The following is a 19,780-nucleotide window of genomic DNA, read 5'->3' as shown; positions in this document are numbered from 1 at the left end:
ACCCTCATCAACTCCGTCAGCTTTACTGTTCTCTTGGTTGTTCTCCTGATGGCTTCAACTGGTATAATATTAAATTTACAAAGTTGATCTCATCTATATATTGTACTTTGCAGTTGCTTCAACTGCTGACGAATATGTCAACATCTAGGAATCCTTAATACTGAGGCTCAAACCTGTGGTGCTGGTGGATGTCTTACGGCCGCTTCACGTGTGTTCCTTGGCGAGTGCCCGTCGGCCCACGGTACAACAAATGCTCAATGTTGTACGTGTTGCGTAGCAACATACGGTACTCCTCCAGTCTACTGGGCGGTTGTTGAGGGAACTGACAGTCACTGCCACTGCTACAAAAAGGCTTAAAAATAACCTCATTATGTAATTACCAAGTGTGACTATTGTTCCCTTTCGGTGTGAGGACATGACATTTGCGTGTGTTTATTATGTTCAAGTTCTTTTGCTTCCAAATAAAAAACATTAAGGGCAAAGCTTAACATTGCTTGCCCCCTCTCAAATGTAATCTTATCTTCTGTGTACTTTTATTTCAATCATCATATATAATATAATCATTTTGTATTTGTGTTCGTCAATCCATTCCCGCCTAACATTCTAAAACCGGTTCCTAGAGATCAGAGTTAGAGAGTGAGAGAATATACATATATACATAAGCTGAGAGACAAGGAGAATTGCCCATAAGAACAAAACAAGAGAACTAGTTTTTTAACAATATTTTCTTCATATTCCTTTGGTTAAGAAGAAAAGAAACTAACTACTAAATTAACCACTAAGAAACGTATATGGAGAGGTGGGTAATACAATCCCACTAATTAATATAGGATAAACAACAAAGCAATAACATAACCACATCTGTTTTTTTTTATCTAAAACCTAGTTGATGCCGGTTTACTTCGGTTATGTGCTCATCATGACTGTGGACGACTTTTCATTTAAGGGATGGCTGGTTTCAAGCATGATTAAAAATTTTAAACGATTGATTTACTGGTTGAAAACGAATGTGTTTGTAAAAATATTTATAATTTTTTAATTAATGGTTATGATGTCGTAAGTGTTTTATATAGAAAAATACGGTTATCTTCCAGTTTGCGACATGGTTATTGAATGATCGGACAAACACTGCCGCTGCAAGAAAAATGCTTAAAATAACCTTGTTATATTTATGTTATGTACCAAGTGTGACATTTGTGTGTATTTATGTTATGTTCTCTGAACTTTTATTCCAATCATGATATTTAATAAGCTCGTTTTGAATTTGTGTTCGTCAATCCATTCCCGCCTAACATTTTAAAACCGGTTCCTAGATATATATATAAGCTGAGAGCCAAGGAGAATTGCTCATAAAAAAATCTCTAAAAAAATCTCTATAAGCTGAGAGCCAAGGAGAATCTCTAAAAAAAACACTTCTGCAACAGAATCTGTGAAAGAGAGAGAGAGTATATATGTGTACACGATATATCATTGAATTTGGAAGTTTTTTTTAAAAGTTATAACAATAACTAGGATTTAGCCTGATATATTTTTTTCTTTTATTTATAAATATAATTTTTATGATTTTATATTATAATTGATTAAGTTACTTTGATTTTTAGTATAGATTATGTATGTTATATATATATATATATATATTTAGTGTATTAGCAATAAAAATTTGTGTTATTGAATTGTGATTTTGTATAAATATTTGCGTAAGAAAATTTAATTAAGGAAAGTAAGATATTGTGGTTAACATTCTCTATTAGATTTTATTACAAATATTTCATCTAAGTTTAAATATTTATTCGAATGACAAATGGTTATGCAAATCTTACAAATAAAATGTTAGTATAGATACCCTAAATAATTAATGAACTAATGAATAAAAGTTATTATAGTAATACTCTCTCCCATATATAAGTATGAGTTAGGAGATAGTGTCGCCATAACTGTTGCGCTGTAGCTGAAACCCTAAAGTTAATTAATGAACTAACGAAGGCAAATCGTTATCATTTTAGATTAAAGAATTGCCAAGATTCCTGCTTACACTGTCTATGACAACGACGATATCAATTTTAAACAATAGTTATTTCAATCTAAAGCAAAATGGACATAAAAAACAATTTATACAGAGATGACCTTCCTTTAAGTTGACTTTTTAAGACAGGTACATGATTAAAAAAAAGAGGATAGCAAAGACGGACTTACATAACTGTGGCGACATTATGAACTTGGGAAAATCAGAAAGAATAGAGAAGTGATTAAACGAATACAACAAAGTTACAAAATTTTGACTATAAATAGATGACCAAGCCTTCAGATTTAAATCATCAAAGTTTGAAGTTAATCCAAAACAAAAACAAAAAGAACAAGTTTCAGCGAAGGCAAAGCAAAGAAGAAAAGAAATGGCAAAGAACCTCATCAACATCGTCAGTTTCACTGTTCTCTTGGTTGTCCTCCTGATGGCTTCAACTGGTATAATATTAGTTTTACAAATTTACTACAAGAAAACAGGGGGTTTCCGAGTATATATTGTACTTTGCACTTGTTTTCTTGTACTAAACAGGGTTTAGCACTTTTCCGACTATATGTGCTAAAACCTTGTTTTCTTGTAATAGCACGTGGACTATAGTGTGCTATATGATCTCATTTGTATATTATACTTTGCATTTGTCTCTTAATCATCTTGTGCTGATGAATATCTTAACATTCTAACATCTAGGAATCATTAAGACCGAGGCTCAGGGTGTCCCTTGCACAGCTGGATGTAGTCCACGTGCGTTCCTCGACGAGTGCCCGGCAGCCCACGGAACCACAGATGCGATATGCTGTAGCTGTTGCAAATCCACATACGGTTCTCCTCCAGTCTGCTTTGCGATTATTGAGGGCACTGATAGACACTGCCACTGCTACAAACAGGCTTGATATAACCTCATCAATATAAGTACCAAGTGTGACTTTTGTCTCCTTTCGGTGTAAGGACATGACATTTGTGTTTGTTTCTGTTCATGTTTCTTTTGCTTCCAAATAAAACATCAAGGGCAAAGCTTACCATTGCTTGCCCCCTCTCAAATGTAATCCCATGTTCTGTACACTTTTATTTCAATCGAGATATATATATATATATATATATATATAATAATAATCTCCTTTTGTATTTGTGTTTGCCAATCCATTCCTGCCTAACATTCTAAAACAATAATAAGAGTCACAGGGACGTACCATGCATTAAAGGTCGGCGATGTTTTCCGATGCTTTCTCCTTTTGAGAACTTGCCCGAAATCTGTACCTCCGCCACTCATACCATGCATGATGCATCCCAGGTCGGTTATTTTGAACTCTCATCGCCATTACATTTTTCTTCGACGTATATCTCTTTTCAAAACACATTTCCTTCGCGCAGCCTACAGTTGATATGTAAATGACTTGGTACACTACTATCTCCATCTTCGTTTCTCGAGCTACTACTCTTGAACTTACCAACCCCATTATGAAAGAGAGTTCAACCGTTAAAAAATATAACTTAACACATTTCCCAGAATTGAATTTTGAACATTTTAGAGAGAGAGAGAGAGAGAGTAAAAGGTCAGAATCTGGGGCATTAAGATCAGACTCGATTATGCTTTTGAGCTATAAGCTTTCTAAAATCAAAATCGCAATCTTTGTTAGCTTGTGGCAGAAGAAGAAGAAACAAACAAAGCCATATCGTTCTTTTTTGTTGAATGAATGTAATATTTGTTCAACCAAAAACCCTTGTTAAAATAAATGCATCCTTAAATCGATAGCTTTTTAAAAGATTCTTAGAGAGGAAAATAGTGTTTTGATTCCAACAATTTTGGCGATAGTAAGAACTTGGGAAAATTAGAAAGAAGAGAAAAGTGATCAAATCGAATATAACAAAGTTACAAATATTTGGCAATAAATTTGATGACAACATTTACGAGTTTTTTTTTTTTTTTGGACAAACAAGAATTTTCACTCAACTAAAGCACACAACATTAAGCAAAGATAGTACAACAAAAGTAATGATAAGGGCTCCATGAGTTTTGCATCCCATGCTCAAATTTGAGAAATTTGCAATGATTGATAAAACTTTTAGGACCATAGCGGATTCGACCATGAAGACGGGCTTTGCAAAATCCTACACCACCATGAAGACGGCTCGCACGAAACAAAATTTACATATTAAGTAATTATAGGTATAATATGATAATTCAATATAGTTTTTTTTTTGAACAAAAAAATGTTATCATTGATTAGACAAAGAGTAACAAACAAGGGAAGTAGGATAGTTTAAAGGAAAACATAAGAGGGCATACCCCAGAGTTTAAAGCAACAAAACGACAAAGGTAGATAAAGGCAAACAATATTTGGAGCTTGAGAACCATGGACCAAAAGCTAGCTAGCATTCTAGAACCTGTAAGGTCACAAGGAATAAAGATAGAACTTCCATGAGAAGGCCAATGAAAGAGAAGATGACCACTGTCTTGATTCGAAGACTGGGTGGCGGTGAAACAGCCAAATATGAAGGTCTCACCAGAGTGAGAAGGGCTACTCTAGGTAGAGCTTTGCCAACGGATCGACCAAGGTTGAGAATGATCTTAAAACCGGTCACTACAATGGTGTTTGTGGTTTTGTGGTTGGGTGAGAGTAGCTTGAAGAGGTTGTGGTAACCACTACTTCTTGGAGCATAGGTCCTAATGCCACTATTCTTCAAGCTTAATTGAGGGATCTTCAAAAAGGTGATGAGTTGCAGTGTGGAAACTATATTCAGTAGGCGTGATAAAGAGCGGAGGCTGATGAAACAGAGGTAAACCCTACTCAGTGGAGGTGAGGTCATAACGCTAAGTTTCAACAAGCTATCTCCTACAAGAGGGTCATCCTTAGGTGAATCTAGCAAAATGGATCTCAGAAGACTCTAAAACCTATGTAGCAACAGAGGCGGTTTAAGGTTCTTTAGCAATCTTTGGACTAATGGTATCCTTAAGCTAAGTAACGATGACTAGGAAGGGGAAGAGTGGAGTTCAGACCAAACTAGTTAAACGCTGACACTAAAACAGTTGAACTAATGGTGATATGTAGGATAAAGGCGCAGGGAATGCAATCATCAAAGATACCTCGACTAGCGGGTCAGATTCACTAACAAAGCGCAAAATTGCAAACCTCCACAGACCAAAATGTACAACTGACCTCAACACAAGTAGTTTACAAGCAAAACCGAAACATCTAGTGTTCTGCTACCGAGGAAACGTTGGCTAGACCGAGGAGGATAAACTAATACAAACAGATTTGACCTTGATATGAAGTTAAAATCAGCGGTGTAATGATCTTCCAGGTAAGGGATGACTCATAATTTAGACAAAGTAAACTATCTTCCACGGTTGTGAGATAAGAGTGAGGGTTAAATCTAGGCCAGATGTGTAACGAAAGAGAAGGAAAGGAAATTGAGGATGTAGGTTTCTTCTTCGGCTCCGACGTCAAAACAGAGCTACAGTTAGCTCCAGTCTAGCTGTAGCCAAGTAAAACACTTGGTGAGAGGATTTGGATCCAAGAAGCAGAGACATGTTGAGGTTGATAGCAAGAANAACCGAAACATCTAGTGTTCTGCTACCGAGGAAACGTTGGCTAGACCGAGGAGGATAAACTAATACAAACAGATTTGACCTTGATATGAAGTTAAAATCAGCGGTGTAATGATCTTCCAGGTAAGGGATGACTCATAATTTAGACAAAGTAAACTATCTTCCACGGTTGTGAGATAAGAGTGAGGGTTAAATCTAGGCCAGATGTGTAACGAAAGAGAAGGAAAGGAAATTGAGGATGTAGGTTTCTTCTTCGGCTCCGACGTCAAAACAGAGCTACAGTTAGCTCCAGTCTAGCTGTAGCCAAGTAAAACACTTGGTGAGAGGATCTGGATCCAAGAAGCGGAGACATGTTGAGGTTGATAGCAAGAGGAAGCGGTAAGATAGACAAAAACTGAGGCTAGTGGGGCGTTCATGGATCTTATGGATCTGTAAACACCTTCATTTTTGCACCATAAAGATAAGATCTCCAAATATTCAGGGAAAAAGCTACAATAACCATCTCCAAATCATGAGTAGTATAGTTGTCCTCATGCTTCTACAACTGCCGCGAAGCAGCGTAGGCAATCACCTTCCCATGCTGCATCAACACACACCCCAAACCGACTCTGGATGCATCTGTATATACCACATAGGGTTCTCCCTGCTCCGCAATGCCAATGCTGGCATAGTAGTCAGCATCTCCTTCAGGCTTGCAAATCCTTCCTCACACTCCTGTGACCAAACAAAAAAGCATACTTCCCTGTCAAATTAGTCATCGGACGTGCCTTTCTCGCAAAGCCCTGCACAAATCTCCTGTAATAACCTGCCAATCCAAGAAAACTCTTGATCTCTGTGGCATTCTGCGGTCTAGGCCAATCTCTGATAGCCTTAATCTTCTCCAGATCAACCCCTATGCAGACACAATATGACCCATAAATCCCATCTCTGGCTTCCAGAAACTACACTTGCTCAACATAGCAAACAACTTCTGCTCCAGCAAATTCTCCAGAACTGCCTTCCAATACACTACATGCTCCTCAGGACTCTTGGAATAATCCAGGACTCTGCACTTCCGGCTACACTACATGATGCACTGCTGCCACTACCATCTGCTGTAACTTTGGGCACTTGGGCTTGATGTGCACAGGATCCCTGCAATGATAGCATACACAAACCGCTGCCGTCAGAGCACTCTTCTTGGAATAGCTAGCCACCTTGTGACCATGCTCCCACACCTGAAGCATCCTGCACCACTCGCCCTCTGCGTAGCCTCCCACTTCCTCTTGGTTCCCTGCGCAGGCTTGCCGCCCTTGCCAGAACCTCCAGGATGTTGAGCCTTTCTAGGCTGAACTGTTGGACTAATTGTCACTGACTGTGCCCGGATATCTTGCTCAATCTCTGCTGCAGTCTCCTACATCCGCAGCTATTGGCTGCTGTACAACCACTGGTGGTACTTCCTGTGCCTGAGCCGGTACCACTCCATGTATTCGCTCCAACAAATGTGTCAACAAGCCTACAAGATCAACGCCTACTGAAAGAGCTCCACCTGCTGGGACTTCCGCACCCAGAATCCTAGCATCCCTGGCCAACCCAGCACCGATACCACCCACACTAACTCCATCAAGGCCTACGGTCCTATCAGTACCCCTACCTGCCAAACTCAGGGACCCCTCTTGGAGGCCCTATAACTCGCCAACACCCTGAGCTGTCACACTCTGATCCACGGTATCACTAACCGCTGGGCCTTTGCCCCTACCACGACCACGTCCGCGTCCACAAACACGTCCACGAAAAGTAACATGACCACCTCTAACCATCTGCATTACCATGAATAGAAGGCTAAGCAAGCAAACTCAACGGAACACAAAAACACAAACTCACTGTAGAATCACACTGTAGGCTCGAAGAAGATGTTCTAGTACTCCATCCTACAGCTTCATCAACAGAAACACAACCTTACCAAACCTAGAACCATAAGGGCTCTGATACCACTTGTAACGCCTCGACCGCCACCTCTTAGTGGACCCCATGTCCAGTCCCAGTCCATGGGCCCACTTTCCTTAATGTTAAGAAAGGGCTTTGATACCACTTGTAACGCCCGACCGCCACCTCTTAGTGGGCTCCATGTCCACTCCTAGTCCATGGGCCCACCTTCCCTAATGGGCCTCACGTCCTCTCACTAGGCCCGTGAGCCCATCCATATCTGACGGCCGATTTGCTATGTCAGGGAGGCTTTAAATATTTGTTACCGTCCTGATAACCGGATTGTCACCCAGGGTATCAATTCCCTATGCAGTTGTAGTACAAAGAGTTATCAATCCAAATGGTTGTTGATGTCACTATATTTTACCATATTTTAGGCCTTGTTTAGTTCATGTTTTGCATCATATAGAAGTGATTGCTTAAGTTTTATAGCTATTTATATCCAAATATGCACTTAGGATGTTTAGGAGCATGCATTGCATACATTTGTGCATTTGGAGTATTATTAGGTGTTATGGAGCTCTAAAAGGGTAAGGAAGGACTTGGTGTTATTTCTGGAGCTAAACAAGAGGATTGGACGTATCAGGAAGGGAAAAGAAGGCACTCGACCATACCACTCGAGCAGGCATACGGTCAAGTACATGGTCAGATTCATAACGAGCTCCTCAAAGATCCATTCAAATGAAGATCTTCTGTGGCGATTCAACTTCAGCCTTATTCACGAGAGTTGTAGTAAATTGAGTTCACCTTTCCAATGTCGGTGGTTTCAAGTCAATCTGAGGTGTAGTTCAAGAGTTATCCCTATTTTACTGAACATATATCATCCGATATCGAAGACTCGAGCTACGTGACGGACCAACCACTTGACCGAGCACATGGTCGAGTTGACCAAGCCGCCTCTCTATTTTGTCCTCTAACCATTTTAGGGGTTCCCTTCCTTCCTATATAAACCTATTTTACTCTATGGCCGCAAATAAGCCACTTTAAGGCAGAAAATATCTTTTTAGGAGTGAGAGAGAGTCAGCAAACCTAGTTTTCCCCTTTGGAAATTTATTTACTTTATTGCATCATTATCTACTTTTGTTCTTGCTTTTTCCAGAATTTTCATAGTTTATAAACTCTATAACTTTTTATGTGTTGAGAATCTGATTTTGCTTCTTTATATTAAGTTGTAGATCTTTCTCTTATCTATCTTATCATGTTAGTTTCATTAATTTCTGGGTTTGATTATTTCATCATCATGTTTTGTTCATCTGATTAGTGAGTTAGGATTCTGGAGATGGATTAGGCTGGTTTAGGGCTTTGGTAGTCTAGAATGGTCAAGCTTGATTGTTGAAATATCTCTTCTGGGTTGGGTGTGCTCTAAGCTGTTCTTATATCTGAGAGGGTTCGAACAGATCTTAAGCTTCCTAGCATCACACCAATGTCCAGGTTGTTAGATAAAGCCAACATTGGAGATTATCATGCTTGTCCCAAGAGATTGGTTGCACAAGGTTGTTTTTGACAAGTAATGGTCTGGTTCTTAATGCATGTTCATTATGGTTTCACCAATGAGAGTTGGGTTAGGATGTTACTGTAACTTGATCACTTCTGCATGAGAGTGGATTAGTGATTCATTAAGATCATTGTATAGAGATAGGTCATGTTTGATTGAGGTTTGTTGACCAGTCTAGATAGCCACAACTTGATCACTAGCCCATGAATCCATCTCTAGGAGCCTACTTTGTATATTGATTATCTGTATTTGCATATCATCTTGTTTCATTACTTTTTGTCTCTGTTTAAGTTGGTAAGTTTGCTTCTGTTCTTCAGTTATGCACCACTCGACCCCCTGCTTGACCAGCACTCGACCGAGTGCTTGATCGAGCACCTTCTGGGTTGCTTAGTTTACTTTATGTTTCATTTCTGTTTCATTGCATTCATCACTGCTTTGTTCTGTAGTTTAGTTTCCTTACTCATATCTAGTTATTACTCTTGATTATTCTACATTCAGCATTGTTTACATTTAGCATTTCATAATTGTCATTAGGTTGATAGATCAAAACCATATTGATATTTGGCTTAAATTGAATGCATTGATCATGTCTTGACAGCTTACATATCACACTCTTTATGGATTGACATCCTTTATGCTACAACTACATAAGGGTATTGAAACACCTTGCACTGCACCTGATCATCGTAGCCTAAGTTTTTTTGTTTGTATCATACATTCATTCATATGTTAACCTTGAAAAAGTTCTTGTTTCAGTTGTTATGCTAGCAGATAAGATATGATCAGAACTAACAAGTCAAGCCAAGCAATAGAGTGGGTTTGATCTAACCATCCTAAAATAATTAAAAGAAAATAAATAAACAAGAACCACATGACATAAGTACTCGATGCAAGCATTCGAGTACAGGATCGAGTAGAGTGATCGGGTAAAGAAGAAGAGTAAGAACATCTCGAAGGTCTACACGAAGATGGTGATCGAGTACCAGTTCGGGTATAAGGTCGAGTTATGAATAAAAATATAAACAATCAAAATACGAAAGCTCCTAAGGATGGGGTAATCGACTCCTAAGTGTTCCTCACCAGTATGGATATCCTACATGCCTTAAGCAAATATTCCCTAGACAATGAATCTCTAAAATCTTGTTAAAACACTCTCGTGATAGAAACAATCAACCTTGATCATTCCCCTACCCAACTCTCGTTGGAGAAACATGACCAAGCAGGCAATACAAACCGATTCATTATTGTCAATAAACCCCTTACACATCTAATCTCTTAGGCTAAGTGAGTAAATCTCTAGCATTGATTGATTCAATCATTTCGACTACATCTGTCGATGGCAAAACACCCTAGATCTAATCTCAACCTCTCGGTCTATTGATAGCATTAAGAACACCAATCTAGAAAGGAACTTATAAAATAAACAACCAACCTAAGACATCCTAACCGATGAAAAACACATAATTGTCTATCCCATCCCCAGAAACTATGTTTCACTACTCAGATCTCATGGAAAGAAACACAAAAACACAAATAAACGAAAATTGCATTGTATTGAAAATAGAGTAAAAGTATAAGAGTATAGAATCGAAAATGCAAAAAGAAATAAAAATGAATCCTAACAAAGTGGATAAAGTGTTTGAGTCGCTCAAGATCTCTCTCAGAAGCTCTCGCTCTCTGGTTTGAGTGTCTGCGGCGTGCCAGGGCGAGCTGAAGAAGAGGGGGGTTTATATATGGAAACCCTTTTACCCTAGCTTCCCAGTCCTGCCCAAGGGTCTGCTCGAGGATATGGTCGGGTTACTCCTTGGATAGGTCTTCGGGTTGTTCTTCATTCTCTCGGATCTTCCTCGATCGGGTTGAGGTTCAGACTGTTCCTCTGCTCAATAGCTCCTTCGGGTACATGCTCGGATTTGACCTTGTTTCTCTCTATTTTAAGCTCTAAAGTACCTGTTTTCATCCAAAATGTGCAAATGCAAGAATGCAACACTCTAAATGGCCTAAATGCAGATTCCTACCGTTAATGACCTAAAATTGCTAAGGTTAGGGTATAAATAATGCAAAATATGAACAAAAAATGCCTAAAACATGTAAATTAGAGAGTTATCACGTCCCTAAAACTCACCACACGATCTTTCCCTGTTTTTTTCCTCACTCGCACAGTTCCGACAATCACTTCCCCGAAAGTCATTATCGAGGAAGTTTTTTAAACCTTTCTGCAAGTCTCTGAGACGGGGGTGTCACACTCGGTCACCCATGTAGCCGCTNATTGATTGATTCAATCATTTCGACTACATCTGTCGATGGCAAAACACCCTAGATCTAATCTCAACCTCTCGGTCTATTGATAGCATTAAGAACACCAATCTAGAAAGGAACTTATAAAATAAACAACCAACCTAAGACATCCTAACCGATGAAAAACACATAATTGTCTATCCCATCCCCAGAAACTATGTTTCACTACTCAGATCTCATGGAAAGAAACACAAAAACACAAATAAACGAAAATTGCATTGTATTGAAAATAGAGTAAAAGTATAAGAGTATAGAATCGAAAATGCAAAAAGAAATAAAAATGAATCCTAACAAAGTGGATAAAGTGTTTGAGTCGCTCAAGATCTCTCTCAGAAGCTCTCGCTCTCTGGTTTGAGTGTCTGCGGCGTGCCAGGGCGAGCTGAAGAAGAGGGGGGTTTATATATGGAAACCCTTTTACCCTAGCTTCCCAGTCCTGCCCAAGGGTCTGCTCGAGGATATGGTCGGGTTACTCCTTGGATAGGTCTTCGGGTTGTTCTTCATTCTCTCGGATCTTCCTCGATCGGGTTGAGGTTCAGACTGTTCCTCTGCTCAATAGCTCCTTCGGGTACATGCTCGGATTTGACCTTGTTTCTCTCTATTTTAAGCTCTAAAGTACCTGTTTTCATCCAAAATGTGCAAATGCAAGAATGCAACACTCTAAATGGCCTAAATGCAGATTCCTACCGTTAATGACCTAAAATTGCTAAGGTTAGGGTATAAATAATGCAAAATATGAACAAAAAATGCCTAAAACATGTAAATTAGAGAGTTATCACGTCCCTAAAACTCACCACACGATCTTTCCCTGTTTTTTTCCTCACTCGCACAGTTCCGACAATCACTTCCCCGAAAGTCATTATCGAGGAAGTTTTTTAAACCTTTCTGCAAGTCTCTGAGACGGGGGTGTCACACTCGGTCACCCATGTAGCCGCTCGCAGGGTGCATCGAGTAGGGCATCAGATATGGCATCTGGTAAGGCAGAGGGAAAGTACCTGAGTGGTCACCTGATTGGGTGCTCGGCGGGGTCATCAGATAGGGCATCGTATACCCCGATGAGTGAGGAGTCGGATAGGCATCCGAATGGCTTCTTCGTGACCTATCGGGTCTGGTTACGCCTTCCTCAGTGTGGGGCTCGTAGGAGGATGTTCTATGGGGCTCTGGAGGTGCTAATCCTCGGATTCCTCCTAATGTTCCGCTCCTCCCCATCCATGTGGGTGCATAAGCCGAAGTGGGAGCTGAGGCACAACTTGCATTGTCTTGCAGCTGCTTGATCTGTCCTCCCATCACCTTCACTGGGCCAGTGAGGTCATTTACCTTCCTTGCTAAGAACTTGTTCATCCTATTCAACCACCCTATCCTCTTGTGAGCCTCCCTCACTCCAACTGGTTGCTTTTGAGAGCAAACATACTCCTCAAAATTGTAATCCTCTGATTCACGTTAGGCTAAGTGAGTAAATATCTAGCATTGATTGATTCAAGCATTTCGACTACATCTGTCGATGGCAAAACACCGTAGATCTAATCTTAACCTCTCGGTCTATTGATAGCATTAAGAACACCAATCTAGAAAGGAAATTATAAAATAAACAACCAAGCTAAGACATCCTAACCGATCAAGAACACATAATTGTCTATCCCATCCCTAGAAACTTTGTTTCACTACTCAGATCTCATGGAAAGAAACACAAAAACACAAATAAACGAAAATTGCATTGTATTGAAAATAGAGTAAAAGTAGAAGAGTATAGAATCGAAAATGCAAAAAGAAATCAAAATGAATCCTAACAAAGTGCATAAAGTGTTTGAGTCGCTCAAGATCTCTCTAAGAAGCTCTCGCTCTCTAGTTTGAGTGTATGTGGCGTGCTAGGGCGAGCTAAGGAAGAGTGGGTTTATATATGGAAACCCTTTTACCCTAGCTTCCCTGTCCTGCCCGAGGGTCTGCTCGAGGCGGTGCTCGAGGATATGATCAGGTTACTCCTCGGATAGGTCTTCGGGTTGTTCTTCCTTCTCTCGGATCGTCCTCGATCGGGTTGAGGTTCAAACTGTTCTCCCCATTTAAAGCTCTAAAGTACATGTTTTCATCCAAAATATGCAAATGCAAGAATGCAACACTTTAAATGGCCTAAATGCAGATTCCTATAGTTAATAACCTAAAATTGCTGAGGTTAGGGTATAAATAATGCAAAATATGGACAAAAAAGGATGCCGAAAACATGTAAATTAGAGAGTTATCACGTCCCTACAAATCACTACATGATCTTTTCCTGTGTTTTGTCCTCACTCGCACAGTTCCGACAATCACTTCCTAGAAAGTCACCCATCTTGAGACTACTCCAGCATAAGCACGCTTCACTGTGGAGTTCTCTCAGGCCCGTTGAACGAAAAGATAAGTGCACTTTGGTGACATAGCGGGCCAAATCAATTCTTTTAGACCTTTCTGCAAGTCTCTAAAACTGGAGTATCACACTCGATGAATATAAGATTAGACTATTTTTGTTTTTTGATGTATACTATAGTTTTATGTATTAACAATATCTTTTGAATATAGTAACTAAAAACAAACTAATATGGTTTCATATCAAACCCTAGTTTTAAAGTTCTTATTATTTAACAATTTTTCAAAAAACTAATAGCTCATTTTTGTCCATAATTAATAAAAGAGAGAAAATAAATTGTTAATTTGAAAACTAGTAATTATATGAAGTGAATTTGTTAGAAATATTCCTTGTGAGATACTCCTTTTCAAAAATACATTCTTTGAACATTTTCATTTTTTCATTTTTTTACATAATTATAATATGTTAAATTAAATTGAAAACTTTTTTTTTTAGGCTCAGGTTCTCTATTTTACATTTAGTATATAATTTTAAGTAGTTAAAGTTTTGTATTTGGGTTTAGCGTTTGTTTAACCATTTTATATATTAAAAAGATGATATTTTTTTAAAATAGACAACATGAAAAGGTATTTTTGACAAGTGATGTATAAAAAATTGTATTTTTGAAAATATCCCTTATTTAAAAAGACTATTTTAGTTTCATATTTATTTTTTATTTTTAAATAAAAAAATATAAATGATCTTATAATTCAAATCAATGACACCTTGTTCCCATGACATGTTTGAATCGATAATAATAAAAGTTTATAATATAGTGAAATCCTCATTTACTATTTTTAAACATCATTAATATTTAAAATATCAGATTAAACAGATTTAAATAATATTGTGTATGTATTATATTACGGGGTAATTACTAATTAACACTTTTATATATACTAGGATAATACCCGCGCTACGCCGCAGGGTTATTTTTTGTTGTGTATATATTTTTGTTTATTTTTTGTATGTTGTTTGTAATTTTAGTTTTTTTTAGCTTTCTCATCACAGCTCATACAACTTATGGACAATCATTATAATATATTTTTCAATTGGTAACTATTATTTTTTTATTTTTGATAAAACTGTTTAGTGACTACAAAGCTTTTAGTTACTGAGCCTATATGTTTTTGTGNAATAAATTGTTAATTTGAAAACTAGTAATTATATGAAGTGAATTTGTTAGAAATATTCCTTGTGAGATACTCCTTTTCAAAAATACATTCTTTGAACATTTTCATTTTTTCATTTTTTTACATAATTATAATATGTTAAATTAAATTGAAAACTTTTTTTTTTAGGCTCAGGTTCTCTATTTTACATTTAGTATATAATTTTAAGTAGTTAAAGTTTTGTATTTGGGTTTAGCGTTTGTTTAACCATTTTATATATTAAAAAGATGATATTTTTTTAAAATAGACAACATGAAAAGGTATTTTTGACAAGTGATGTATAAAAAATTGTATTTTTGAAAATATCCCTTATTTAAAAAGACTATTTTAGTTTCATATTTATTTTTTATTTTTAAATAAAAAAATATAAATGATCTTATAATTCAAATCAATGACACCTTGTTCCCATGACATGTTTGAATCGATAATAATAAAAGTTTATAATATAGTGAAATCCTCATTTACTATTTTTAAACATCATTAATATTTAAAATATCAGATTAAACAGATTTAAATAATATTGTGTATGTATTATATTACGGGGTAATTACTAATTAACACTTTTATATATACTAGGATAATACCCGCGCTACGCCGCAGGGTTATTTTTTGTTGTGTATATATTTTTGTTTATTTTTTGTATGTTGTTTGTAATTTTAGTTTTTTTTAGCTTTCTCATCACAGCTCATACAACTTATGGACAATCATTATAATATATTTTTCAATTGGTAACTATTATTTTTTTATTTTTGATAAAACTGTTTAGTGACTACAAAGCTTTTAGTTACTGAGCCTATATGTTTTTGTGAAACCGATTCGATATTTTCTAGGATTTGAGATAGCTTCATCGTGATATTTTTCTAAGAACACCAACCACATATATGAGCATAACAATGCACCATATTGTGTTTTAATATATTTTTGTTGTAAACACATTTTTTTAAGAACACACATTATGTAGACACATCAAATTCATATATTATTTATTTTAACTAAGTTTTGGAAAATAGCTCTGCTCAGTTCAATAATTAAAGTTAACCATAACAATTTAATAATAACAACTCCATTTTTAATATAAATATTTTTTGTCAACACATTTTTTAAAAAACACATATTACGTAGACACATCAAATTCATATTTTAAAATTTTAAATAAGTTTTGGAAAATAGCTTTGCTCAGTTCAATAATTAAACTAAACCGAACTAACAATTTATTAGTAACAACTCTAGTTTTTAACTTAAAAAAAAACTATATTTACAGATCTCATGAATCCAATCTAATAACAATTTCAATAAGTCTAATTTAATAACCTCAAGATCACAACCAACATCATGATTGGGCACTAACAAACCAAAGAACCACTTCGACAAACCCACTCAAAACACTCAAACAAAGATTAGCTAATTCCCTCATTGTCAAAACATGGCAAGTGTTTCTCAAAAAGAACAGTCAAGATTGTTGAATGATTACTTGTCAAATCTCACTTAATTGTTCATTACAACAGTAGTAGACCAATGTTATGGAGACTTTTGGTCCACCACAATTTATGCTCTATTTAACAATACAAGTATCAAATTCAGATGTAATTTGAGATGTCATTCTATGTGTGTTTGCATTTGGAAATAAATATGGTGTCTCAATAATGTAGACTACAAAGTTTGAACAGCTATGCTGACTGCTGCTTCGCTGGAGCACACCCACTCTGGATAACAAGTAACAACTTTGCAAAAGACAGACCTCAACACCAAAAGGCGAACATTCTTGAGCTAATTTGCAGACAATTGAGGCACTGCTCCAATGCTAACCATCAAGAATAAACAAAACTGATTCCAAACATTCTGGGTGTAAAGACGGTAAGATATCGAGAGGCACTGTTCCAATGCTAACCATCAAGACCAAGACTCACAAGAATCATAACAACCTCATATCCAACTGAAACGACTTGACCAGTTTTTTTTTTTTTTATAATAAATAATAATAATATAATTAACTATGACTAGTGGTCCCATACCCACTAGCCACCTAACCACAATCACAAACAACTGTGGAATAACAATACCAATTAAATAACCAACTGAACCGATAATCCAATATTAATCCATAATAGAATAACCAACAACCAATCCTAACCATTTCAATGTCAAACAACAGGAAACCAAGGAACCGTCAACCTAATAAGTTCTAAAGACCCAACTCTAGCAACCTAGCAATGCCAGACAACATCCAATCGAGTCCCTAGAACATCTTCCTCTTCATTGCTTTGATTCCACGATCACACTTTGCCTTTACCTGCACCACAAACACAAATTGAGATGCATGAGTATTTGATAAATACCCAGTGAGGCAATCTTCCCATCTACTGGGCTATACACACAAGCAATAAGATCTCTCATGCCACAAACAACAACAACAAAACAAACCAGGAACATGAGCAAGTGACCCGACATGATCTGGTTACTGTCAGAATGGTGTCGACCGATACCAGAAGGTGTCGACCAACACTGGACATCTGGTGTCGACCAACACCACTTGGGTGTCGACCGACACCTGCTCGACATGCCCGAAACCCTAACGGTGTCGACCGACACCTCCACATGGTGTCAACTGACACTCGCTAACACTACAAGAAAACAGTCGATTTTCGAGGGAAATTTGCGACGGATTTGCGAGTAGTTTGCTAGTTTAGCGAGGGTACTTGCAATTCCCTTGCAAAATTTGCGACGGCAAAATCCCTTGCAAATTTGCGACGATAATTATTTGGAATTTAATCTAGTGAAGAAGCATCTTTATAATAGAGGATTTATGCCAAATTACTATGTATGGTTTCGTCATGGAGAGGGTTGTGGCAGTAACGTTGGAAGTAGTAGTATGAATTATGCTGTTGATCAACCTAGTAATTATGGGCATCAAGAATCTGATCAATTTGGTTTTTATGGGTATAATGAGGAAAATAGATTTCATGATATGGTTAATGATGCATTTCATGAAACTACTGCTGCATTTCCTGAGAATATTACGGAAGAACCCAACGTAGATGCACAACGTTTTTATACTATGTTAGATGCTGCAAATCAACCTATCTACGATGGATGTAGAGAAGGGCATTCTAAGTTATCATTGGCATCTAGGATGATGACAATTAAAGCTGATAATAACTTAAGTGAGAATTGCATGGATTCTTGGGCTGAACTCATTAAAGAGTATTTGCCACCTGATAATGTATCGGCTGAGAACTACTATGAAATACAGAAGTTGGTTGCGAGTCTTGGATTACCATCTGAAATGATTGATGTGTGCGTTGACTATTGCATGATTTTTTGGAAAGATGATGCTAAGCTGCAGGAATGTCGGTTTTGCGGGAAGCCGAGATATCAGCCTACACAAGGAAGGACGCGAGTGCCATATAAACGTATGTGGTACTTGCCTGTTGCTGATAGATTGAAACGCCTATACCAATCAAAACGGACTGCAGCGGCAATGAGATGGCATGCAGAACATTCTACTGAAGAAGGAGAAATTACACACCCATCTGATGCAAAGGCGTGGAAACATTTTCAATCGGTATATCCTGACTTTGCTCAAGAGTGTAGGAATGTTTATCTTGGGTTGTGTACAGATGGTTTTAGTCCATTTGGTATGTCAGGGAGGCAGTATTCTTTATGGCCTGTTATATTGACGCCATACAATCTTCCTCCAGATATGTGTATGCAAAGCGAATTTCTGTTCTTGAGTATTTTGGTACCAGGTCCAAAGCATCCAAAGCTATCTCTAGATATCTTCTTACAGCCTCTGATTCATGAGCTGAAGCAATTGTTGTATGAAGGTGTTCAGACGTTCGATTCGTCGAGAAAACAGAATTTCAATATGCGGGCAGTGCTAATGTGGACGATTAGTGACTTCCCTGCGTACGGAATGTTATCTGGGTGGACAACACACGAAAGATTATCCTTATTGTATGGAACGTACCTAGGCATTTCAGTTAAAGTATGGGCAAAAACCTTGTTGGTTTGATTGTCATCGTCGGTTTCTTCCCTTGCATCGTCCGTACCGGAGGAACAATTGGTTGTAGGTATCAGAGTTTTTTTCCGGGACTTATGCACTAGAACATTGACCAGTGAAGTCATACAGCAGTTACGAGATAATATTCCAGTGTTAATTTGTAACTTGGAGAAAATCTTTCCCCCTGCTTTTTTTGACGTGATGGAACATCTTCCAGTCCATCTACCACATGAAGCTGATCTTGGTGGCCCAGTGCAATTTCGCTGGATGTATCCTTTTGAGCGGTTTATGAAAGCTTTTAAAGCAAAGGCCAAAAATCTTGCCAGAGTTGAGGGGTCAATAGTCGCCGGGAGTTTAACAGAGGAAACGTCTCACTTCACATCATACTACTTTAGCCCCACCGTGAGAACCAAAAAAACACGTACTCGACGATATGATGACGGAGGCGTTGCACCTACATATAACGTTCCTGATGTTCCAGATATCTTTACTCAAATAGGAAGACTTGCTGGAAAGGTAAAGGAAGTTTGGTGGGAAGATCATAGCTATTGTCGAGCAGCTCACAATTACATCTTGAGGAATCTAGATTACGTTCAACATTTTGAAAGGTATTCTTGTTTAAAAACTAAAATTAATTTTATTTTATAAGATAACAAACTAACAAATCTCTATTTTTTTAGACTTTTTGAAATGCAGATTCGTGAAGCATATCCTAATTTAGAAGAATCTGACTATGAGGCCTACAAAGAGCGGGATTTCGCTAATTGGTTAAAATACTATGTAAGTATATGTATGAAATAAATTTAAATTAACTATATGTATTATAATTTTTAAGTTAAATAAACTTATGGTCTAATATCTTATTCGTTTATATAGGTTCAGAATGGATGTGGAAATGAACCCTTGCCTCTT

General features: G+C 37.4%; 1 protein-coding gene across 1 annotated transcript; it reads left to right on the top strand.

The window, feature by feature from the left end:
* Positions 2,333–3,053, top strand: LOC104790746 (defensin-like protein 206). The gene is made up of 2 exons (XM_010516524.2): positions 2,333–2,460; positions 2,708–3,053. Exons 1-2 carry the CDS (start codon positions 2,391–2,393, stop codon positions 2,908–2,910), a joined length of 273 nt encoding a protein of 90 aa, XP_010514826.1. The 5' UTR covers positions 2,333–2,390; the 3' UTR covers positions 2,911–3,053.

The sequence above is a fragment of the Camelina sativa genome, chromosome 6 (assembly GCF_000633955.1).
Source record: "Camelina sativa cultivar DH55 chromosome 6, Cs, whole genome shotgun sequence".
NCBI classification, from domain to species: domain Eukaryota; kingdom Viridiplantae; phylum Streptophyta; class Magnoliopsida; order Brassicales; family Brassicaceae; genus Camelina; species Camelina sativa.
The sequence above is the reverse complement of the archived record's forward strand: the minus strand, read 5'-3'. Positions and strand labels throughout refer to the sequence as shown.